We start from the raw sequence: 26,228 nt of genomic DNA on the forward strand, positions 1-26,228 counted from the left end.
ATCAGCAAATGAAACCTTTCCATTAAAAAGACTATTTCATTCTAAGATGTACAATTTGACTATATTGGATACAAGATCCTTTGGGTTCCCCATATTTAGGAATTTATTATGACCTCTAGAAAAGTAATTTTCTTTCAAAACACACACATAGATAAAAAACACAACATTCTCTCAAGAAGAGACTTGGAGAGAGACAAGAGAGAGAAAGAGAAAGGCAGACAGACAGACAGAGTTGTAAATTTAATTTTATTCTACACACTGAAGTTACTGTCTTGATTATGTTCAAAACTAAGCTGCTTTCACAGGCATTTATAATTGTTCCCTGTTAGCGATTTACCTTTGAGGTCAACATGAGGTCATGCTGTACCTTGCTAATGACGAAAGCACATGTGTTTGGGCCATGCAACATTGTTCCTCCCTTATCCTTCAAGCTTCTAGCATTTGGGGGACAGATCCTGATAGGTCCTTTAAAGAAGAGTGTTCAAAAAAGCAAATATTTCAAAAGTCAGGTTTTACATTTGTAGATTCAGATTTGGAGTTTAAAACAGGTGCTATATAAGAGAATGTACTACACTAATGAGAGGAAGCTTCTAAAAGTAGAAATAGTGCTCAGTGGTACCCTGAGGCATAAAAATGAAACAGTCCAACAGCATATTATTAAACTGTACTTATTAAAATACATATACTGTGACTGTTTTGGGGAGGTAAAATTCTGAGTTCAAAATAGTTATAGGCCTCATTTTGTTCAAATATTAACTTGAAATATTAACTTGTGAGACGAAACCATAAAATAATAAACTTTTCATGATTCCACTTTCTTTTGACACAACTCTTGTTTCTCTTTGAGTATCTTTTCCAGTACCTGTTATCTAGAAGAAGAATAGTGTGATAAAAAGCAAAAAAAAAAAGTTTCAGAAATTCCTAGCCCTCCATCCTGTCATCAGCCAATCTGAAGCTATTATATATCTCTCTGTTCATTTTTCCTTCAGCTGGGAGGGAGGGAAGGGGGAAGAAGGGGAAGAAGGAAAAGGAAGGGGAGTGAAAAATACAAAATGAAACTGTTCTTCGCTTGCTACCTCTCCAAAGAGTAAAGATAATGCAGCCAAGCTGAGATTTATGAGAACAATTTATAATGCTAATGTATCAAAATAAATGGATTAAAATTATAATTATGTCTTTTTTGTCTCCATGTTGTGTAATAAAGCTAGGCTACAAGATACTGCAGTGACAAGAAACAGACTGGGGAGTTGTACATGAACATATACAGTGGTACAGCAGAACCCTTATGATCTCAGGTGCCTTTTGCTGCTGAGAAGGCTCACTGAAGATGTTTCAAAACACACAGAATTATTAGTAGTAGCTTTTTTGAGGAACAATTACAATCCTTACTATACATAATTGGTGGTTCTGATTTTCAATTATATTTATTTTTTACCTTTTACAATCATTTCAGCTTTTAATATGAAAGAGAATTTCTGAAACAATATTTGAAAATTAGTTTTCTTTCTTAAATTCATGTTTAAGGTTTTTTTTTTTTTTTGTCCCTTGCAAAATTCAATGTTTAAAACCCCCAAACTAATTTTGGAGGTTTAAAGAATTGGTATTGTATCATTTAAAATAATTTCTTGTAATTTAATTTCGATATGAAAAACTCATACTGGAAGTCACAAACAGACATTTATAAATTGAAAACACTCTGGGATATGTTTGTAATGAGGTTTATAAAAACCCCAACTTCTAATCCACATAGGTTAAGTACTTATATCCTTTAGCTCTTGCTTCCTTTTCAGTTTAGAAGTGGTCTACTGCTCAAATTCAAGGCTGAACAGAGCCAAGAAGAAGAAATCGGATGATTATAACAAGTGGAGTTCTTAGCAAGAAATTAAGTAGTAAATTGGAACTCAACATTAGGTAGGAGAGAAAAAAAAAATGGACCGACTAAGCATCTTCTTCATAATCAACACTGATTTTCCTTACATATACTAGCGTCGTATTCCAGAAGCCCTGTTAGAACCAGCTTATGACTGTTTCAGGGTGACCATTAAGAAAAAACACTCTGATACAATCTATTTATAGTTTCTTATTTAACCACACAAAAAAGCTCAGAGAAGTACAGCACTCCCTGGAACATTAATAAAGCCAACTGTCGGAAAGTAAAGCATTCTGACTCACTACAAATTGACACAGATTTGCCTTCACAAGATACTGTATAAAGTCCTGACTTCAGACAGTTGAAGTCACAAAATCTGTATACTTCTTTGTTAGAGACCTCCATTTATGCTCTGTTTTATTAAATTACAAGCCCCACCAACTACATCTAGCTGTTACTTACAGAACACAGTTTTTATAGTATGAAGTTTCACTAGGAGCACTTATGTAACTTAGTCATTGTTAAATATGCCTTTTATAGGGAGTCACTAATAGTCTTTACTATTATGCATTACATCTGGGTTTAAAACCATTTTCAAAGAATGTTACGTCCAATAACAGTTTCCTTTATTGGCCCGTCCTGGGCTCCCCAGTACAAGAGAGACATGGACATACTGGAGAGAGCCCAGCAAAGGGCCACAAAGATGATTAAGGGACTGGAACAGATGAGGAAAGACTAAGAGAGCTGGGACTGTTCCACCTAGGGAAGGGAAGGCTCAGGGGAACCTTATCAAGGTGTGCAAATACCTGAAGGGAGGGTGCAAAGCAGGGGGAGCCAGGCTCTTTTCAGTGGTGCCCAGTGACAGGACCAGAGGCAGCAGGCACAGATGGAAACACAGGAGGTTCCCTCTGAACATCAGGAAACACTTTTTTACTGTGAGGGTGACTGAGCACTGGCACAGGCTGCCCACCTGAGGTGGTGGAGTTTCCCTCCTTGGAGACATTCAGAAGGGTTGTGTGTAACTGGCTCTCGGTGACTATGTTTGAGCAGGGGGGTTGGACAAAATGACCTCCAGGGGTCCCTTTCAACCTCAACCATTCTGTGATTCTGTGACAAAAAGTCACTGTAAGTTGCATTTCACCATTTGTTTGTGAAATCACATTTCACTCACAAATCAAGTATGCAGCCCCCCCCAAAAAATTTCAAAAACCCCATTTTGTATTTTGCCCCCCTCAATTTACATTTCATTCAACTTTATAACATGAAGTTAACTTCCAGAATCTACATTATTAATACTTTCATGTTCTGATATGTAAGAGAAGAAAGGAAGTTATTAAAAGACTACTGAACTTGGGTTATGTACAGGTGAATTCGCACTGAACACGCATATCTTGCAAATACTCAAGCTTCAGAATTTTTTGCATAACACAGAATGCTCACTTTCTTCCCTCACACAGCATGCATGCCTTAAACATTGCAGTTCCCTCTTCTGAGTGGCAGAACGGCAAGCAATCAGACACTAACGGAAGGCAAGAGTAGTGTGGCTAACCTATCTCTAGTAACTCAGTATGATGATATTGACCTTGTCTTTCACGGAGTGTCATTATGTTTGTTCCCAATCAGCAGTGCTTCCATATTTACAGATAATCTGGAGATAGTCTTCAGGTCTTCAGTCTTTTAGCACACAACAGCTGGTTTTGATTTCTGTTTTTTCTTTATCAAGTTCAGCATCATTCCTGAATGTTTATGCAATAGCGTAGTTTTTAGTACAGGTATACAAAGTGGCTACTTCAACCTGGTTAGCTGCTTAAGAGTACAACTTTTCATGAAGCCACTGATACAAAGAGAATTTTGTTAGAATTGTTGATCAGTGAACATAGATAGGTTTACCTGGACAGCCAGGCAGTCCACTTTGTTAAATCATCCCTCTGTTAAATTAGAAAAACAAGTTATATTCCCTTAACACTTACTCTTTGAGGTGAGCTACACACTGACACCGTGGATGTGCCTATATGTATTACCAGACTGTTTCTAACAAATACTCTAGTACTATACATGGGGTAGACCTCTAACTTTCCCCACTCCACTTATGGCAATATAAAAAGAGAGAGTGCACTGCCCTCTTTCCAAGTTCCTTGCAATCGTTCTGACTGATCTGAGCATCCTAGTGAAGTATATCTGCTTTAACATGCTAGGGCGCTTTCAATACCATGTCTATATGACCCCTGCAGCCTTTTCTCCAGATTATCTATTTTAGTATCCCATTTTCCTTTTCCTTCATCAAAAAAGAAAGGGCATAATTTCTCTTCAAACCAGGAAATGTTGACAGCACATAGCCACCGAGCAGCTTTAGGACAGAGAATTAGAATTCTGTGAGTGTCCAAGATGGAAAGGCGTAATGTGGCTTAGCATTTGTCCTAGAAGACAGTCACTTCACTGAAGAAAAAGCAACTCAGGGGAGTGTCTTCTTTGCTAAGACTATGTACGCTGACCTTGGCAGGTTGACCACAATTACACTATTTACAGAAATCAAAAAACCTAGCTCCAGAATTCAATCAAAAGTGCTGACAGAAGGATGGAGGTCTTGCACCATCATGCTCTTGATGATCTTGCGGTATCATCATTTGGCCCTGCTTTATAACCAAGGAATGCTAGGCAGGCATTTGAAACTACCTTTAGTTGTAGAAAGCATATGTGTAAACTTCCCTCCTCAAAGACAGAGAGGACTTCAGAGTTCTCTAATGAGCTCCCTCATCAAGTAAAAAAAGCATGGTAACAGTGGCAAAAAAAGCAAGAGGAAGAAACTCCATTTCTCTGCAGAGACTAATCAAACTCACCACACCTATAGGAAAAGCCTGACTGACAGAGAAACAGTCACTACTATAATACAAGGATGTGTCCTTGAGAGTACACATCCTAGTCTACAGCAATTCAAATTCAGTTTAGCAACATTATGCAATGGTAGCTCAGAGGGTTATTAAGTCTTGTAACTGTTCAACAGGTCATAACAGGGTATGTGGGACAAGAACTGTAATTCCGAAGTGAGCAACAGGAATTAGATGAGACTTCAGGAGACCAAGGAATCACACATGCACAACATACTCCTAAAAGGCTCATCTCTACTGGGCCAAACTGCCTTTTGGCAGCCAACTATTTGGACAAAGGGCTACTCCATTATGTCTGATTTAAGAATTTACTGTGCTGGAAGGGTGGTGTTAGTTCCCAGTGCCACAAAAAACTCACACAGCCCAGATGCACTGAAAATGTCTGATCCAATGTCCTAACACATCCAAAAGGGCATGGGAATTGGGCCAAGAAATAGAGACAAAAGATTCAGGATGGGTGTTTCCCAACACCTAGGGAGTAAAGGCCTGCATTATTTTATCACATGCACCCCAAGGATCTGCATCTGAGAAACAAACTGTGTTTTAATACTTGGCTGAAGACATCTTCAGCTAGAAGGACACAGGTAGAAACTGTCTGAATGTCAGGGCCAAACTAGTATTCGTAAAGGCAAAAGAAGTCTTCTTAGAGCAGAGGACAAGATCCCAGTGGACTGTTACATGGTATGTTAACTCCTTCAGTAAGTAGAGAACTTCACTAGTTCAGGGACTCAAAAAAAAAAAAAAAAACCCACATCAAGTTAACCATACCCTCTAGAAACAGTGTCTGCATAATTAGGAAGTGCATCTTGTGATTGTCATGTTTACTCATAGCATGGCAAACAGGGCATCCAAGTCAGCTTGAAGGAAAGTAAAGAGAACAGCTTTTGGAGCTCCAAAGCAGCCCCAGAGCAAAAGATGACGACCCACATTGAAAGGTTCAAGACTCAAGCAGGCAAGGGCTGATGTGTTGGGTACCTCCTGAGTCAATGGTGTCATCACTATGTCGGTGCTGAGTACCAGAGAAAATAGATTTCTGTTTAGACTTCTGCAGGTAACTATAAGTTACATCAAGAGAAACATGCAATCTATACAAACATTAAGCACAAAATGAATCCATCTGTTGCCAAATTTGCTGTTTGTACAAGAGACAGATTGAGCAAACTGGAGCACGCCATTTGACCATTGGAAAAATGGGAGCAAAAACAAAGAAAAAGATCAAAAGAAGTCTTAACCCACAAAATTTTGTTTCAGACGCCTCAGGAACAAAACAAGCACACAAAGCAAAACACCCAAACAAAAACATGAAAGAAAACTACGGAGGTGTGAGTGCTGGAAAGGGTGAGTTGAGATAAAGCTAGCTAACAGAATACTAACATAGGTAAAACAAAACAATAAAGTCACACCTGCAAAGAATAACCAGATGCTCTATGTAGAGTATCTGGCTCAGAATACTGATGCATATTCCAAATACACTGTTCTGTATGTGTGCACCAAGCCTAAGGAGAGCATCTATTTGCCATACAAATACTGCTTTGGGAAAATGCTTCAGAGCTTGAGCATTTGTGATTTTATCTCCAAAGCGTGAATGCAGATGTGGAAAGCGCTCAAGCATCTTAAGACAGTCATTCTGCCATTTAAGACATATTATTTAACATTTAAATATAGGGCCTTTAAAGTACTTCTTCAACTTGACAAATTGCATTGAAACAACACGTGCCACTGCTCCAACAGACTCTTGGGTCCTGCAATCCTACGGCTTATTTTATTCACAACAGTCTTTGTGCAAACATATTTTAGCCAGAGGATTAGCCAAGTATTCACTGAAGCCATTCTTTTCAGCATTCACAATTAGGACCCACTTCTCCAACTACATGAAAGGTCACCTTTGAAACAGAACAGACTGCTTCTGTTCTCCAACTACTTAATGCACAAATACTTTGTTCTTAACTGAGCCAGACTGCTACCCTGAACATCAGATATGACACATTCTGAAATGATACTACTATCATGTTCCTTTGAACCATGAAACTTGACTCCTTAAATGAATTTCGCAACTTAAAAATAAATAAATAAATAAATAAATAAATAAAGCAAGCTACTCTAAGTGTTCTTTAACAGTGTTATGTGTTCTCTAATAGGAATTCCTTGCTAATACAAGCGATGGTAGGATATGGTCAAAAGGCTTGGCTAAACCCTAGGGTACATAATTTCTAGTGTAAGAATTTCAAGAAATGGAAACTACACAATATTAGGGGAAGGGTACTTCTCAGCTATTAAATTGGCTTAGATTTTAATTTCCTTGCATTCTGTATCCATATAAAATATTCTAGGAACCTAATAAAATAGTTTAAGAACTACTCCTTTAGTGTATTCAATATTAAAAAATGACAACAAAACCAAAACCTAGAAACATTAAGTGCCATTGGGCCAAAGAACACAAAGACAACCTCTAGAGTTGGAAAGTCAGAGTTGCAGTCTCTGATGGCATGTATTTCATCTGTCAGCAACAACTCTGCGACTGAGTAGCACCTAGCCACACAGAGCAAGAGGGTGCAATGGAACACAAAGGAACCAGGTAGTCAGACAAGCTCACTGAAGGCATTCAGGACTGCTCTCAGGACTAACTCTCCACAAGTCCACTGAAAAATTCTCCAGTCCAGACAAGAATTACTTACTGGTTCTTGTCACATTTTTGTTATGGAGAAATAATAGAATTACTATGCATGTTTTGGCTGGGTTCCTCCACAGACTTCAGCAACATTCTTATGAGATTCCTATGCTTGTCCATACTTGTTAGGTGGCAAATTAAATTGCTTCATTCACTTACTCTGACCTCATCATTATGAAGGTTTCAAAATGTTGTTACGACCTAGCAAGACAAGAGGAATGCTTAACTGTTGTTGGAGGTACTCTGAAATCACATAGCAAGTTTAAACAAGGTTTTTAATCTAATACAGATATGGTCTTTCTGCTTAAAGTCAAGGACAATTCCTCCTTATTGCATCGGTAGTAAAATTCTCCACACCAACTTTCAGATCAGGTATATAGATTGGGGGGGGGGGGGGGAGGGGGGGAATCAAACTGATGAAAATCGTAGTTTAGTTAACACTCTGCATATCTTGGGTCTTCTCTTTAAGCAATCATGTGACAAGTTATACTTCATGGGAATGTGTACACCACGTAAATCACATGAGCTACGATGTTTCCAACTTCTATAAAATACTCAGGGCTGCAAGTAAAATCCACCACTCTTCTGTGAAAATACCTCTCACCTACAATAAATTAGAAGCAGTCTGCATGTAATATACATGACAAAAAGTCAGCCAGTCTCCAGAAGATTTAAATTTTCGAACCAAACTTTTGGAACTGTTAAAGTTATGATCAACATGAAGACCTTGCTCTGAATTCTATTCAGTGAATAAAAATTCTAGCACATGAAAATCTGTAATCTTGTTTGTTATTCGCAAATATTTACAACCCAAGTTTCCTTCTCTGATAGAGGGTAAGTCTTCTTATATTACCGGGTGCATGGCATGTGGTAATTTCTTGGGCAATAAAGATGCCAAATAAAGATGTCTTTGCACAGGGATAAGACTCACAGTTGGGGAAGGGATTACATGGAATACAAAATAAATAGCAGGTGTTAAAACTTCTTTAACACCACAGTATTGTAATTCTTGCACAAGATGGTGCATTTCCAACTAGAACTATGTTCTAGAGTAAATAAAATCTGCAGGGATGCTGTGCTTTTGGCTCTCAGGAAGTTCAGCCGACATGACTGCTTGCTGGATACCACAAACTACAAGGAGGAGAAACACACAGAGAGAACCTTCATCCTTGAAGTCATTAATGTTTCCTAGGCACATCAACCAATCTCTAATGAAAGAAACCAGAGACACTTGATGTCTCCCTGCAATGAGGGGTCAATGTAGAGATTGGGGGACAAGAGGCTGGAGTACAGCCCTACAGAAAGAGATCTGGGGGTTTCGGTTGATGGTAAAATGGTTGGGGAAGAGTGGCTAGAAAGCTGCCTGGCTGAAAAGGACCTGGGGGTGTTGGTAGACAGCCGGCTGAACATGAGCCAGCAGTGTGCCCAGGTGGCCCAGAAGGCCAACAGCATCCTGGCTTGGATCAGGAATAGTGTGGCCAGCAGGAGCAGGGAGATGACTGTCCCCCTGTACTCGGCGCTGGTGAGGCCGCACCTGGAATACTGTGTCCAGTTTTGGGCCCCTCACTACAAGAAAGACATTGAGGTGCTGGAGCGTGTTCAGAGAAGGGCAACGAAGCTGGTGAAGGCTCTGGAGCACAGGCCTTATGAGGAGCGGCTGAGGGAACTGGGACTGTTCAGTCTGGAGAAGAGGAGGCTGAGGGGAGACCTTATCGCTCTCTACAACTACCTGAAAGGAGGGTGTAGTGAGGTGGGCGTTGGTCTCTTCTCCCAAGTAGTTAGCGATAGGACGAGAGGAAATGGGCTTAAGCTGCACCAGGGGAGGTTTAGGTTGGAAATTAGGAAAAATTTCTTCACAGAAAGGGTAGTCAAGCATTGGAACAGGCTGCCCAGAGAGGCGGTAGAGTCACCATCCCTGGAAGTGTTCAAAAAACAGGTAGATGTGGCACTTCAGGACATGGTTTAGTCTAGTCTACCCTTGATCGGTTTAGTGTGGATTTGGTAGTGTAGGTTAATGGTTGGACTGGATGATCTTAAAGGTCTTTTCCAACCTAAACGATTCTATGATTCTAAGCTTGGTATGAGTCAGTGTGCTGAGGCGGAAAAAAGGGACCAACCATATCCTGGGTGCATTATAGTTAACAAGCCCAAAAAAAAAAAAAAACCCAAACCAAACCAGATTGTCCCACTATACACATCATTGGTGCAGCCTCAGCTTGAGTACTGTCTGCAGTTTTAGGCTCCACTATATAAGAAGGATATAAAAATATCTGAATGTGTCCAAAGCAAGGCAACAAAAATGGTGAAAGGGGTAGAGGGCATGACTTTTGAGGAGTGGATGAGGATACTAGTTTTTTTCAGCTAAGAGCAGAGGAGATGGAGGGGTAACCTTATTGCTGTCTACATGATAGGGAATGGAGAGGGAGGTGCTGATCTCTCCACTGTCCAGTGACAGGAAGCAAGAGAATGGCTTAAAGCTGCATGAGGTGAAGTTCAAATTGGATAATAGGAAAAAAATTCTTCACTGAGAGGGTGGTCAAGCACTGGAACAAGCTCCTCAGGGAAGCTGTCATGGCCCCAGGCCTGTCAGTGTTCAAGAAAGTGTTTGGAAAATGGTCTTAGATATCTGGTTTAACTTCCAGGTGGCCCTGTGTGGAATCAGGAGTTGGACTCTATGATCCTTGTGGGCCCCTTCCAACAATATTCTAAATTCTAGCATAGCATAGCATGTTTCAACTGTGCCAGGAAGCACTTCCCTGATGTACAAAAATCTTTAGGTATACAGAATGCTTCACAAGTCTTTACAAAACTAAGAAAGGGGACTTAATACAGTGGATTATTCAAGAATCTTCAAGATTCTTCAAGATCTGGTCTTGCCAGCTATTTCTGGTCTCTGCAAAAAGACTGCTGTGAATTGTGCTGGATGCTGTCACAGACTGCAAGGTTATATTGGATAAATCTAGAACTGCTTGTAAAGTTCCCCAAATGACTGTTTCCTTTTGTGATATGATTATCAATACACTAACTGTACCCAAGAAAAGTTTTATTTCTTAAGTAGCCCTTCATACAAATTCTGAACAGGAAACCCACAGAACAATTTCTATGACTTCTCATATGGTTCTTCTCACATGGTTTTAACTCTGTGTGGTGAAGCCTGCTCTTTCTTTTGCATCAGCTACAAGAGTCTAGCAGAAGAAAAGTCAGTCTGCTCAAACAAAAGACATACAATAGATTGTATCATTCTGTTTTGAAGGTTCAGTGATAGCAACTAACATCCCTAATATGTTCTCATGAAGGCTTTACCAAAAAAATTGCTTGGGAGAGCAACGCTGTCCTAAAAGATACTGAATATCTAGCTTTGTATTAAGAGTATTTAACAGCTCCTGGCACTAATTCAAATTGAACCTTCAGAAGTCCCAATACTCTTTGCAGAAATACTTGTGACTGATACCTGGCTAGGACTGTGACACTTCACCCAGTGATGAACAAGTCATCCCAAATGAAACCTACATGTTACACTTACACTGAAGGTCTCACTCAAGAGGGTAAGGCAGAAAAACAGACTCCAATTCAGAACTAGAAATGGCAGCAAGAGGTAATAGTACTGGAAACCTGCTAAACAGGCAGGTGAATTCTCTTGAAGAGTAATGCTAATGTGTTTTTGTGAGGTTCCTGAAGTCTCTTAGTGTGCATATTTATCAGTATCAATATAATAGGAATAGCTTCAGCCACAATAGTATGGCAAATGACCCTTCTATTTTGTGGTTTTACCAATTTCTTAGTTAAAAAAGAAGAATATTTTAAATAATACACATTAAACTGTCCCTTCTAATCATTCTAATTTATTCAGTGCATGTTTGGAAATTGACAGAAGCATCATTCATTCTACTATTGTTATGGGATTGTTGAAGAAAAAAGTAATTAGTTAAGAAATAAGCAAATTCAGACAGTAAAGGCTAGAAAGGATATATTATGCTACTGCATTCAGGAGTAGGACTCAGACTTAACTAGGGGTATGGGCTGACCCTAAAGAGTTTCACAGGTTATCAAATGAAATAATTTTCTTGTCCTTTCAACAGCAATGTATTATCCATTTCTTAATCTCAAATGCCTAAAGCAGTAGATCATTTCTAGGTACGAACAGATGTCAGTATTTGTACTGTGCTGGAAGTCTCACTGTTGCTTTTCATTTGACTAACCCAGGGAAATATGCTGGACTAAAACTACTTTCCTTAACTGCTTATACCGCTAAACAAATCTTTCAAGTCCAAAGTTGTCTTTCTTCCTTTTTTAAAGGAACTTTAAAGTCAAAGTTAACTTCCAGGTTGCATTAATCAGACCATCTCTGGCCCCTATCAGTATCTGTAGTATCAGCAGTGTAGCAAATAATATTGATCAGAAATAAAAAAAAGCATAACAGACTTTCTAGAACATAAGGGACAGTATTGTTATTGTTGCTATTTTATACATCTGTGAGCAGATGCAATTAGAGTTCTGAAAGCCATACCTTGGGTTTTGGCTACAAGCATAAATAGTGAAAACGTTCCTAGGATAACCATGTCAGGGCTCTGAGCTTACCAACAGGCTCTGCAACCCCTTTCCCCAATCCTAGGGGTTAAGGCATCTGTGCTCAAGACGAACTCTTACACAATGCGGCTGAGTAACCTGTGTGGAAGCTTTTCAGGGGCTACCCCCACCTTCAGCTGGCAGCTAAAGTTCAAGCTCCCATTCTTGATCCTTGTGTCAGCTGTGTTGCAGGTATGCCTGTAATTGGCTGTGTACCTCACTGATACTGATCCATCAACTTTAAATCCTGGCTTGACCTCAAGCCTCCCTCTTCACGACAAGCTTGTCTAATAACCACTGGACTGTTGTCTGGGCCCATCTTAGTGCCACTAGACTTGCTGTGATCATCTTGTTTAGCAACTGTGGGATTGCACCACCGGTCAGTGAGCATACTGATCCATGCCTGCCTTGCTGTCACCCTTAGCTCCCCTAGCTCCCACTAATGTGTCGAGCAGTCTCCCTGTCCTGCTGCTCCCTGACAAACTAGTCAAGAACCACAGTTCCTCTAGAAACAGATTATAAGACTGAAGAACTTAAGCAGTTGAAGAGTTCAGCAGTAGCACAGAGAGTACCTCATACATCAGCTATCAGCAAACTGTCTATAAGCTACTGATTAAGTGAGCCATTAGAGTTCCCTTGGCAAGTATGAGAAAACCAGGACCATAGGATAAATCAAAAGAATACCGTCAAATGGAAATTTACTTGCAGTGCTGCAGAGGCCACACAGCAGAGGTGCTACTAACAAGCTGACTTGCTTTTTGTGATTTCATAAAAATCACAAGTAAAGAATGAAAAGCCTAAATGCCTAAATTCCATGCAGAAACAGGCCTTGTACCTTCCTTAAACCTTAGAGGTCATCCTACTGAAAGTGATTTTATTGATATTTACCTCAAAAATAAGAATGCACCAAGAAAAAAAACCTGTTTCCATAGAAATCAGATCTGTTACATTCTTCACCATCATTTTAGTTGTCCAGAATAACAATAATTACAGTCTCAATCTAGGAAGGCACATGAAACTTGACAGAAAAGCCCTCTCATAGTTCAAAGACGTGATGTAGATTTAAAATGAAAACCAAAAATCATGTTCCAACAAAGTGCAGGCCATGACCAGTTTCTTCTTTTTTCTCACTTTTTTTTTTTTTAAGTTTTAATTCTTTTGGGAGCCTTTTTGGTCATAATACCCAGACATAGCACTGTGTAATTAAGCTGTCCGTATCAGAAAGAGTACAGCTTCACCCAAAAGATCTATCAGCTGTAGACTGTTGCTTCTGTAGCTGTAACTTCTATTCAGGACCAAAACTATGATCTCTGTAGGAGACAGAGGAAGAAGAACAAAGACAGGAAAAATGTTTAGTGGCACACTATTTAGACTGTTCTGCTGCATTTGACAAAATCATAATGAAGACTGTAGTACGAAAGTAAAGGTTTAGACTAGAAAAGATGGTTGCAATATGGCAGACCAAAGGTCCACTAGTATTAAATGTCATCTCAAGAATAATTAATAAAAAAATAAATTTATAAGGTCATCTGAAATTAATTAAAAATCCTATCCTGGTGGCTGCCCCTACTTGAAGAAGCCAGTTAAGTCAAAATACCATGTTGGTTACTATACCTCACGCCAGAGCTAGACACACTAATGTTTTGCTTCCAGAACAGACATGCAATCAGGCTACTGAATTTTTCAGGCAAGAATGAGATTTGCCTGCCAGCAGCTGCCATCAGAACAGACACTTAAAAGGGAGAGCAAGAACAGCTAAACCTGGTACTGCATGCCAGCCAAGAAACATGCAACCTCTACAGCTGTGGCCCCAAAATATAACTCAATGCAAGCCTAAGCCCTCATCTAATGTTGAGTAGAGGTTCAAGAAACCCCTTTCACAGATTTATACAACAGCTATATTTGCTTTCACAGTGCAATGCAATTGCAATTCTACAAGGAATTCTTTAAACCGGTTCCTGATAATGGATTTGTAAAGCAAATAACTAAGAGAAAAGAAAACAGAAGTCTCAGTTCTGCAGGCAAAAAAATTCAGAAACAGCACATTATTGTGTGGGAGGAATGCAAGTATGTACCACTGTCATCCCAGATGAACGTTTTGTTCTTCTCAAAATTCCAATTTTTGGAAGACTTGTTTTCTAAAACATCGTCTTTTGAGAAGAGAGAGGTAACAGTACCAAAAGAGAAGAATGGTATACAAAGCAAACCTGGAAAAATCCTCTTTCTTCAAATAGAGGCAAAATTACAAGGTATAAAAGGGTACTGATTCTGGGAAGAATTCTACTAGCTGCCACTGCAAGCTTTCAAAAATTTATTTTTAAAAAAGAGAATGTAAAGAAAAAATGCATAGGAGATGCCAAATAAAGATTTATAGTATCAGAGCACACCAGATGTAATAGGTAGAGGAGTAGGAGCAGACAATTTTGCTCAAATGCAATCCATCTGGTTCTAAATTCATTTTCATATGGACATGAATCTCTGGTCATGTAAGTTTTTCACACGTGGTTGCCCAAGTTTCATTGAAGTTAGGTATCTGCAGTAATTCAAGACGTAAAAAAATCTATGAGAAAAAAAAGATTAATGAGGATGGCAGCATTTGCCCTCAAAAAGTTACTTTTTTTCCCTTGGAAAACAGAAACAGAGTTTTCCCGAGCTGACTAGCAACAATATTTTTCGAAGATCCGATAGAAGATACCAGGCTATTTAACACACAGATCAGTATTTCTCCCGAAAATGTGATTTTTTTTTTTTTTTAAAGTGGTATATTACAATAAGAAAACAGTATCCTTAGAGCAGTCACTGTAAGAAACCATGATCTGTCTTGCAAAAATTCTTAATGGCACTTTGAGATTTTGGCATCACAATGTGAACAGAATGTTTTTTGTGCTCCCTTCTTCTGCATTACTGCTCCATGCTGGGAAAGCACAATCATCTTTGTGATAAGCACTGAAAAAGGGTACCTCTCGGGCTAAGGCACGAAGAGTCATCTGATCAATGATGATCTGGTTTTGCAATTAACTGAGTCCAGTTTGGTTATGTGCCTTTAGAGTGTTTGGTATGTTCTCAATGTTCAATTTCAGGACACTTAAAACACCAACAGAAGTACACCAGTTAAAGCAAACAGTTTTTGCCATTGTTTCATTTCCTTTTCCAAAATAATGGAAATAATGACCAATTGTCCAGACAGATCTATAACCAATGTTAACTTCTGTGGACTAACTTCACTACTCAGTTTATTCTTTCTTACTTTTTCCTCTTTGCAGAAAAGTAAATCTACTTAGAACTGTGCTATGTCTACATCACTGAACCACTGTTTAACTAAAACACAAGCAGATATAGTAACTGTCATCCACAGTATGGATTATTCTAACTCATCTTTGCAAGAGAATGCTTAATGCTCAGAGGATGCACTATCAAATATCAATGATCAGACATTATCATTTTAATTGGATAATTATAAAGGGTCTTTTAAAGTTAAATGCACAGCTAATCTACCAGGTCACTCAAGTGAGATGACAGTTCATAGAGCACTAAACAAGAGTCAAGTTCTAGTCACTTCGCTCTGTTCTGGACTACCTTGAAACTGCACTAAGGATGCATATGAACTCTTCCCACTTCATCTTCCAAAATCCATAGGCTTCTAACCACCTTTTAATCATTTTTCCTTTAATGACAATTCCTTTAAAATCTTTTAAAATTACATATTAATTTTCTTTTCAGAACAAAATGTTCATTCAACCAGCTAATAAACGAAAACAAACAACAATTCAACAGTTATAACTGTCAGATGGTTTTCACTAAGTTTGCAACTCTGATCAAGAGATTTTCAGATGGGAAAACAATAATGTATCTGAACTATTCATTCTACACATCAGACAGAAGTACACAGATATCCATCCAGCTGACTTAGATTACAATTCAATCGTCCCTCTTACAGAATATCTACTCTTATTTATTAGTAAGGCATTTGTATGCTCTCAGATATATCATTTTAAGATTGACAATGTTCACTATTTACTACATAATTTTTTAAAACTTCTTTAAGCAAACACAAAAACTTCAAAACAAAGTTTAGCTAATGCAGAAGGTGTGTACCAATACAGAAGAATTAAGCATTTCACTATACTCTGGAAGAAAGTGTACTTTATAAGATTTAATTAACAAGAAAAATGTTAATTGTCATGCATGGTCCAGTAGAATAGATTAGAATCATAGAATGCTTCGGGTTGGAAGGGACCTTTAGAGGTCATCTCGCCCAACCCCCCTGCAGGGAGCAGGGACAGCTTTAACCAGATCAGGTTGCTCAGAGCCCCATCCAACCTGACCTTGAATGTTGCCAGGGATGGGGCCTCCACTACCTCTCTGGGCAACCTGTTCCAGTGCTCGACCACCCTCATTGTAAAAAACTTCTTTCTAATGTCTAGTCTAAATCTATTCTTCTTTAGTTTAAATCCATTATTCCTTGTCCTGTCACAACAGACCTTGCTAAAAAGATTCTCCCCATCTTTCCTGTAGGCCCCCTTTAAGTACTGAAAGGTCACAATAAGGTCTCCTTGCAGCCTTCTCTTCTCCAGGCTGAACAATCCCAACTCTCTCAGCCTGGCCTCGTAGGAGAGGTGTTCCAGCCCTCGGATCATTTTGGTGGCCCTCTTCTGGACCCGCTCCAGCAGGTCCATGTCCTTCTTGTGCTGAGGGCCCCAGAGCTGGACACAGTACTCCAGGTGAGGTCTTACCAGAGCAGAGTAGAGGGGCAGAAGCACCTCCCTTGACCTGCTGGCCACGCTTCTTTTGATGCGGCCCAGGATACAGTTGGCTTTCTGGGCTGCATGCGCACATTGCCAGCTCATGTCCAGCTTTTCATCTACCAGTACCCCCAAGTCCTTCTCCGCAGGGCTGCTCTCAATGTCTTCATCCCCCAACCTGTACTGATACTGGGGGTTGCCCCATCCCAGGTGCAGGACCTTGCATTTGGCCTTGTTGAACCTCATGAGGTTCACACAGGCCCACCTCTCCAGCTTGTCTAGGTCCCTCTGGATAACTTCTCATCCTCCTGGTGTGTCAACGGCACCACTCAGCTTGGTGTCATCTGCAAACTTGCTGAGGGTGCACTTGATTCCACTGTCTATGTCATTGATGAAGATGTTAAATAGCACCGGTCCCAGTACGGACCCCTGAGGGACCCCACATGTCACCGGTCTCCATGTGAACATCGAGCCATTGACCACGACCCTCTGGATGCGACCATCCAGCCAATTCCTTATCCATCGAACAGTCCACCCATCAAACCCATATCTCTCCAATTTAGAGAGAAGGATGTTGTGGGGACTGTGTCGAACGCTTTACAGAAATCCAAGTAGATGACATCCATTGCTTTTCCCTTGTCCACTGATGCAGTTAATCCTTCATAGAAAGCCACTAGGTTGGTCAGGCAGGACTTGCCCTTGGTGAATCTGTGGTGGCTGTCTCGAATCACCTCTGTCCTCCATGTGCTTGAGCATATCTTCTAGGAGGATCTGCTCCATGATCTTCCCAGGCACAGAGGTGAGGCTGACAGGTCAATAGTTCCCAGGGTCCTCCTTTCTTCCCTTTTTAAAAATGGGCACAACATTCCCCTTTTTCCAGTCAGCAGGGACTTCACCTGACTGCCATGACTTTTCAAATATCATGGAGTGGCTTGGCAACTACATCAGCCAATTCCCTCAGGACTCTGGGATGCATCTCATCTGGTCCCATAGACTTGTGTACATTGACGTTCTTCAGGTGGTCTCAAACCTGATCTTCCCTTGCAGTGGGAGGGGCTTTACCCCCCTGCTCCCCATCTTTTGGTCCATCAATTCGGGAGGGGTGAGGAGAGAGGTTGCCGGTGAAGACCGAGGCAACAAAGTTGTTGAGTACCTCAGCCTTCTCCCCATCCGTTGATACAAGTTCGCCTTTCTTGTTCATCGGGGGGGTACGCTTTCTTTAACCTTCCTTTTCTGGTTGATATACCTGTAGAAGCCCTTCTGTTATTCTTTACATCCCTTGCCAAATTCAGCTCCATCCTCACCTTGGCATTCCTGACCTCCTCCCTACACAACCAGGCCATTTCCCTGTATTCCCCCCAGGACAGCTGTCCCTGCTTCCACTGCAAGTGCAGTTCCCTCTTACTCTTTAGTTTGACCAGCAGGTCTTGACTCAGCCATGCTGGTCTCTTCCCTTCCTTGCCTGATTTTTTACACTTGGGGACTGATAGCTCTTGTGCTCTATGGAAGGTGTCCTTAAAGATCTGCCAACTCTGTTCCATTCCCCTGTCCCTGAGGACCGTCTCCCAGGGGGTCCTTCTGACTAACTCCTTGAAGAGCTGGAAGTTTGCTTTCCTAAAATGTAGGGTCCTGACTGCACTCCTTGCTTTTCCCATGTCCCTCAGGAGTGTGAACTCCACCAATGCGTGATCACTGCAGCCCAAGCTGCCTCCAGTCTTGACACCACCAATGAGCTCACTTGCATTGGTGACCATCAGATCCAATATCACGTCCCCTCAGGTAGGGGTGTCTATTACCTGGCTTAGGAAGTTGTCATCTATGCATTCCAGGAATCTCCTGCATTGCCTACAGCTCGCCGTGTTGCTTTTCCAGCAAATGTCAGGGTGGTTGAAGTCCCGCAGCAGGACAAGAGTCTGCAAGCACGAAGCCTCCCGGAGCTGGAGGAAAAAAGCTTCATCAGCAGGCTCCCCTTGATCAGGCAGCCTGTAGTAGACACCAACCACAAGGTTCCCTTTGGTGCCTCTGTCTCTGACTCTTACCCATAAGCTTTCGACCTGCTCATGGCTATTCTTCAGGGACAGCTCTTCACACTGTATTGATTTCTTTACGTAGAGGGCAACGCCTCCGCCCTCCTTCCTCGCCTGTCCCTTCTGAAAAGCCTGTAGCCATCAATAGCCACATTCCAGTCGTGGGATTCGTCCCACCAGGTTTCGGTTATGGCAATCAGGTCATAGCTGTCTAGTAGCACAGCAGCTTCCAGCTCCTCCTGTTTGTTCCCCATGCTGCGTGTGTTCGTGCAGAGGCATTTCATCTGGGCTGTTGGCCGTGTCGCTTTTTCAGTGGAACATCCCTTGTTTCCCTCAGGGTGTTTCACAAAGGTTTCCTTGTGAGCTCTATCTCAGGAGCCCCCGGCTCATCTCTGAAAGACTTCAACTGTGCTGCAGCATCCTCATCATGCCTCTAGGCAACAGGTGGAGGGCTCACAGTAGCACCCCGTCCCTCTAACCATTGCGTACCATCCCACAGCTTGTCACAGGCAAGCCTGATGTGTTCCCCCTCCCCCTTCACATCTAGTTTAAAGCCCTGTCAATGAGCCCCGCAAGCTCCTGTGCAAAGACCCTCTTTCCCCTTTGAGAAAGGTGGCTCCCATTTGTTGCCAGCAAGCCTGGTGCCATGTAGGCCATCCCATTGTTGAAGAACCCAATTACTACTAGAATTATTCAATTAATATGTTCAGATTGTTTTTTTCTAAGACAAAGATCTCCATATATACTAAAGTACAATTTTTAATGTAGTTACAGAACTAAAGGAAATGAGAGGGGGGAAAAAAGATCAAAAAAACCCCCGAAGTAGCACTTTAACAATTAATATTAAAATGAAAACCAGACCTGATGACTAGGTTACATCAAAACAGTTCCAGCATACAAGTAGAGCTATTAATGAGACAAAAAGATGAAAACATGACTAAGCCACAAATCCAGAAGATAAAGATACTACACAAGAAATAAGATGGGGAAAAAACCCCACAAACTCAGGGGTTTTGTTTGTTTTTAGAAAGGTAAATGAAATGCAAGAATCTTGAAAAAAAAAAAAAAACACTGAAGTGATTGCACTTATGCAATGAACAAAACAGTATTGTAGAAGTTTCAACACAAAGTCTGTCAGTCCCACCAATTCCCTGCGCCCCCAATAATAATTTCTATTAATGTCATGTGCAAATATATTCTACATCCCAGTTAGACAGGAACTCAACTGAGATGCATGAAAGCATAAGGCTAAAAAGTGTCTTTTTTACCCTGATTTTCTTTGCAATTCAGTTGAGAATTAAAAGTCAGAAAGACTAGCCTTAAATTCATCATGGAGCTAAGAATGCAAATGCCATAAAACTTAATACTAAAAAGGTACTATTAATTTCAATCTCAGTCTCTTATCTAATCCCATTCTATGGTTAGGCTAGTCAAACTGTAGGTCTTCATGAGATACTAAATAAAATTTGAATATCAGAAGTTATTTCATACCTAAATACCTTGTGATACTGACCTATCCTACATGAAAATTCATTTTTATTCAACTACTTTATTCCAGTCAGGTTATTTCTTCTTTCTGCATGCATATACAAGCATACAGACTTGATTTTAAAGATAAAACAAACCCAGATTGCCACTTCACTTGTACAAGACAAATTTCAGGTTTTAACGAAACACTACTACAGAACACTCTAGAGCTCTTAAAACCACACTGCTTTCGGCTTGGATTTGTAATTCTTGCATGTTATACGCACTTTCACATAATAATTGTAAAACAAAGAGGATTCTTGACAATGCACTCTTCACACTCATGCTTCAGTAGCTGCATGTCAGAAATCAATAGGTTTCTTGTTTTCTTAGAAGTCACATGCATTTGCTTCCTTTCACTCAAACAGTGCTTAGGAAAAGCAGCTTCCTTTCTCTTCATTGTTGAATAGTCAATTAATCTGCTATAGTTATTATAGTCAAGAAACAGTATACTCTTATTATAAAACAAATTCTGTTAGATTCTATACTTGCTCAGGTACCTGGAAATATTTAACAACCATCAGATTAAAGCAGGGATAATAAAAACATTGAACTATGATGTTTCCTAGCAAGTATCCCTAACTAGAAAACCATCCAAAATTCATAAATATGTGGTAAAGAATTCTCTCTGATAAAATTCTAAACATAGTACATGCTTGTAATTCCTGATAATTTTTACACATTCTTAATAACCTAAATATATCTTGTTTCTGAAAAATACAATCCAATGAGGGGGGTTACTAGAATAAATTCCACTTGCATAAGTATACTTTTTTTTAATGGCAAGAAGCAGGGTGGGCCAGGGAAGAAGTGTGAAGAAAGGGGGAGAAAGGAAAGCATACTGCTCTGATTAAATTGCAAATGCTGCACTCTGACATGCAGTTGTGTAATTGCATTTAAAAGTGCTACCCAATGAACGTGAAAATGGATATAAAGCTATATACAGACAAATTTTACCTCTTGTAGGTACATTGGTTCAGAAGTGTAAGTTAAAATTCATGTTACAAAAGATACTTAAGTGTACTAGTAGTAGCTGAATTGTCTACAGGGAATACAATGTGAAATGTCCATTTCTATGTGTAAATGAGTCATTCTAATCATGTTTAGGTTCAGTAGCTAAATTACAGTAGCACACATGAAAACTGTAGTCAAGTGCAGACAATTTTGTAGATTTTGAAAGAAAACAATACAATCGCAAATACTTTTAACCTTGAAAGAAACACTAGAAATGTTGAGCTTTTCTGACAGGGAAGACAAATATGAAATGTGGAGGAGAATGAGACAAAAATATGGTTAAATGAAGAGATTTCTGAGGTGTATACTGAAAACAGAATGGATTTTAGTCAGATGAACCAACATTAAATGACCAAGGAGCAAGACTGCTTTATTTAATGACTGGAGAAGAGGAATCCAATTCAGAGTATAGGAAAAGCAGACAGGCATCTCTAATGCTTATCCAAGTCCTCCCCTTCCCTTGCACTGCTTCTAAATGACATCCCAAAGGTGAGCACAGATGAGAAATAAGCATATTTCCTAAAACCATCTGTTTTGAGACTTAAAGAAGGTCCTGATTCATTATGACATTCTTATCACAGGGAAGATTTCGGCTTCATTCAACTTTGGCTCAAAGGCTGGAGGACTGCTCCTTTTCTCTCCCATTGGCGCAGTAATACCATTCCATGCACTTTACTTTGTCTCTTGTGCCCAGCACAGCTTCTCTCACAACTCTAAGCAGGTCCTACTCTCCCTAGCCACACCTTTTATTGTTATTCTTTCCTGCTGAAAACTGCATCTCTCTATACTTCCTCTTGCACTGGTCTGGCAGTCTGCTGCTAATCCCTCGTCATGCCAAATGAACCTCCTCTTGGTTTCACATTATAGTTTAAAAGGAATATACTGACATTATCTGTACTATTTCCCCGCTTCAGAAAGTAACATTTCATATCTCTTAAAATGGTACCTCCCAAATCCTACCAGACTCCATTTGAAATGCAAATATTCTAGAGGAAACTACCAGTTATCTATTTTTAGAAAACCCCTCTGCTGCTTCTAACAAAGACTTTTAGATCTGCAGTCCTAGATTTCAATAACTCTGATACCCAAAGTGAAAGCCCCCAAAAATAGCCATTTTTAAATTCTCTCAGAAGTAAAATCCTGCACAATTTTGACTCTGATATCTAAAAAGCATATTTGGAGATAAAACTGTACCTCACAAATAATTAACAACTAATGTCAACAGTCAGGGATCACTATGTTAGGTACTACGCACATATTTAATAAGAGATAAGCTTTTATCCTAAAAGCTTGCAATTAAGCATATCAAAAGTGACACAAAGACATGAGAAAGAGACAAGGTAATAATACATTAATTATTATTAGCATAAAGAAGAGTCATAGCATACCATTTGCCTAGTCACTGCAAAGTATTAGCACAGTCAAGCATTTTTAAAAAGGCATCTGAAAACGATAATGTAAGTGGCTTGTCAGACTTATGTAGATCTCTCCTTTTTCATATAAAGGGCAGCAGCAGGGAGCATGAAGGCATTTCAGGGAAAACTAGAACAGACAAAAATGTCTGACAACACTGGCAGGCCAAAGACAACGAACTGAAAGCTCAAAACCCAGTAAAACAGACTACTAGATTTTGTTCTAGGAAGTAAGAGTCTAGAAGGCATTTTTTTCTTCCCTGTCAAATGTGTTTATGATTTCAATGAGACAGAATCTGGTTTTGTGATCTTGCTGGATTCTGCCCACACTTACTGGCGATTCAAATACTCACCTCATCGGTAAGAAACTCCTTACTCAAACCGAAGTCTGTCAGCACCACATGGCCATCAGAATCGAGGAGAATATTCTCGAGTTTTATATCCCGATATATAATCCCCAACTGCAAACAGAATATAAGAAAAAGTATTTCCAAATCAGCGTAACCACATCAAGGAGACATTGTTGAATGCATTTAAATACAAAGCTAGCAAAATTCCCATTATTAGGGTAATCCGACACCTGAAAGTTGCAACTCAAAAAAGAAAATTTTAAAATGCCTTTGAAAAAATAACTTTGAGTGACTTAAATTCTCAGAAATTACACTGTGCATTAATGCCTTAAAATTTAAAGGGCATACTATATCCTCTGCATCTAAAAGCGACTTAATAAATGCTGTTGAGTGCAAAACTCAGTTCAGCTTTCATTAAGAATGAAAACAGATGTTTCTGTAATACATTCTAGACCATGCATGCATGCTTTGTAATAGTCTACAAATCTACTTACTACCTGTGAAAGCTATAACTCTTATTGTCTACAGTTGTGCCAAAATTTCAGAACTCTGCTGTTTAATTGTATCAAAATGACAACTGAACAACAGTGCAACCCAAACACTGTTTGTGTTGCTACAAATTAGTTTTACTGACAAACACCATTTCATAAGGATTACAAAAAATAAACAATCATTTGTCATTAACAACACTCTTCATGCTGCAGAATTATGCAACTAATGTCCCATTGCCAGATAAAGTTACCTTGAATTTAAAACAATCTAAGAAAAAAATACTTCTCCTTACTAACTTTATATGATGTGAAAAGAATACAGCTGTAGTTCCACAAAATCAGCACTAGGATAAAGTCACTTTACCTTGTGGAGATGTTCAAGTGCCAAAACAATTTCCCCAATGTAAATTTGCACCTCATTTTCTGAGAATCTCTCTCTGTGTGAAAGGTGAGTAAACAACTCTCCTCCATTTATGTAGTCTAAAAAGCAAAACAAAGAACCTTGTAATTTCACTTTCTGACAATTTAATTTTCTTATTGGAATATTAATAGGTACTTTGTAAGCTATTTAATAAGATGTTCTGGGATCAGATGCTTTTACTTTATTGTAATTCAGTAATATTTCATCGCGTTGTACAACAGTCAATTTTGGTCTTAGAGGACAGACAGAAGAACACGATCAGCTTTTAAATAAGAAGCAAAACCATAAAATAAGCCTCAAATATCCATAAATTATAAAGATTAATACTTTTTTGAAAAAAAAAATCAGTCTTTTAGTTACTTAGGAATATGAAAAGAAAGGAATACAAATGGTATCTACAAACAGAATGCTTGTACACTTATGAAATACTTAAGAGCAACAAGGCAGACTGACATAAAGAAAGGCAATTCAGAAAAGAGGTATTAGGTAAAATAATCAGCTATGGGCAATTACAAGTTTTACCCTTTGGAAGGGGAACTTTGATAGCAAAACTCACTGGAGGAGATTATTTCCACATACATTCCCTCATGGAAACCACACTTTCATTCTTTGCAGGCTATGACACAAGGGGTTTTCCACAGTCAGGGAGGGTGAGGAAAAAGTAATTATTACAAGAGAGCTCCACTGCAACACAAACATTTTAGAGGTAGAGCTGTTTATGCTAGCAGTGTACATTGAAGCCATTAATGTGCAGTCCCACAGCCCCCATATTGTATTTGGGGTTTATATATACAGAGCAGGGAACATGCCTCAACATCTTTCTCAAGATTTTCTTGAATATGGTTTCTACAGATTCATTGGTATAATGCATAAATCCATGAAAAAGGTCCAATTCTATTATAACTAAGTTAATACTTTGAAGGAAAAAGCATATATACAAGTTAGAGACATTCTGATCTCTCTCCTCTTGTTCAGTTCTCCAGTTCTCTGGTTGGGAAGGAATATTAGTGGAGTCAAACAATGTGAGGAAGATTATTTAGCTAGATCAGGAAGCATATGAAAAAGTTATAATAAAGTATAAGTAACCTACATTTTAAAATTGCTTCCTTCTTCCAAAAAACCAAACCTTCAGCATTTTAATCATGGAGAAAATAAAGATAACAGTAACAAATTTTTAAAATACTTCTAATCAGAACTGCTAACTTAGTACAAGTTAAGAACTGAATTCTCAAACCAAAGCTGCCACAGGAGTGGCAAAACAAGCCTAATTCTATTCAGGTTATAACACTAACCACAGCCCAATGAAAAAACCAGCCTTCAAATTCTTGGTGCTAGATCAAATGTGCCACTGACACAACGGGAAAAAAAAATATCAATACTTCAACAGACACTCCATCTGACAGTTCAGATTTTTTTAAATTATTAGTAGTTAACCTCATGTGACAGGCTTTGTATAGAGCTGGTACTCACATGGATACAATACTTTGTTCTTTCAATCATAGCTTAAAGTCAACTTAAAAATTGTAATCAACTCCAAACTCTTTATTCTGGAAATTTGGCAGAAATGCAGCTGCATGTCTGCACTTGATCCAGACTAAATTTATATGGGTACGTAATCTGATGGCATGAAGAACTGTATTAAATATTGCATTGAGGCTCCAATTCTAAAAACTCTTGAAAACGGAAAAAAAGGACCTTTCTGGACCCACCTGATATTCTGAGAATGGAATCCTGTAGACTTTGTGGGAAAGCAAAAAAAAAAAAAAGAAAACCACCACCAAAAATCCTTAATTATACATCAGTTTTTTATTTCTTGCTTTAAGCATGACCTTAACATCATGTTATGGTGGGCACGTGCCCAGTCTGCACTATCTGCTATGTTATGTTCTTCAGAACTACGGGACTCCCTCCTCTTTGACTCTTAGGAGAATATAATGTCAAGCTTTTAATTTTCTCTTCATATAAGAGGTTTTTCTGGCCTTCTAATTATCCTTGTCACCTAAATTTCTCCATTACTATGCATTTATTTTTCGGTAACTACATCCATCTCGGATGTGCGGGTTTTTTTCATTTTGGTTTGCCTTTTTTAAAAAAAAAATATTTCTATTGGGATCTAAACAGCATTCTAGCCAAAAATATCTGGATTTAAAGAATGGTACTATAATATTTCTAATGCATGTTCACATTTTGTCTCATTTAATCTTTCAAATTTTTCTCAAATTATTAATCAATAACTTAAATACCGAAAAAATAAC

General features: G+C 39.2%; 1 protein-coding gene across 1 annotated transcript in view; it reads right to left on the bottom strand.

Moving 5' to 3' along the window:
• RPS6KA5 (ribosomal protein S6 kinase A5) overlaps nucleotides 1-26,228 on the bottom strand; it is an 88,388-nt gene that overhangs the window by 34,429 nt on the left and 27,731 nt on the right. The window contains exons 4-5 of the mRNA XM_075711945.1: nucleotides 23,917-24,032; nucleotides 23,065-23,172 (exon numbers count right to left, since the gene is read on the bottom strand). Coding sequence (XP_075568060.1) covers nucleotides 23,065-23,172; nucleotides 23,917-24,032 — 224 coding nt within the window. The remainder of the gene's footprint in view (nucleotides 1-23,064; nucleotides 23,173-23,916; nucleotides 24,033-26,228) is intronic.

Source organism: Pelecanus crispus, chromosome 6 (assembly GCF_030463565.1).
Source record: "Pelecanus crispus isolate bPelCri1 chromosome 6, bPelCri1.pri, whole genome shotgun sequence".
NCBI lineage: Eukaryota > Metazoa > Chordata > Aves > Pelecaniformes > Pelecanidae > Pelecanus > Pelecanus crispus.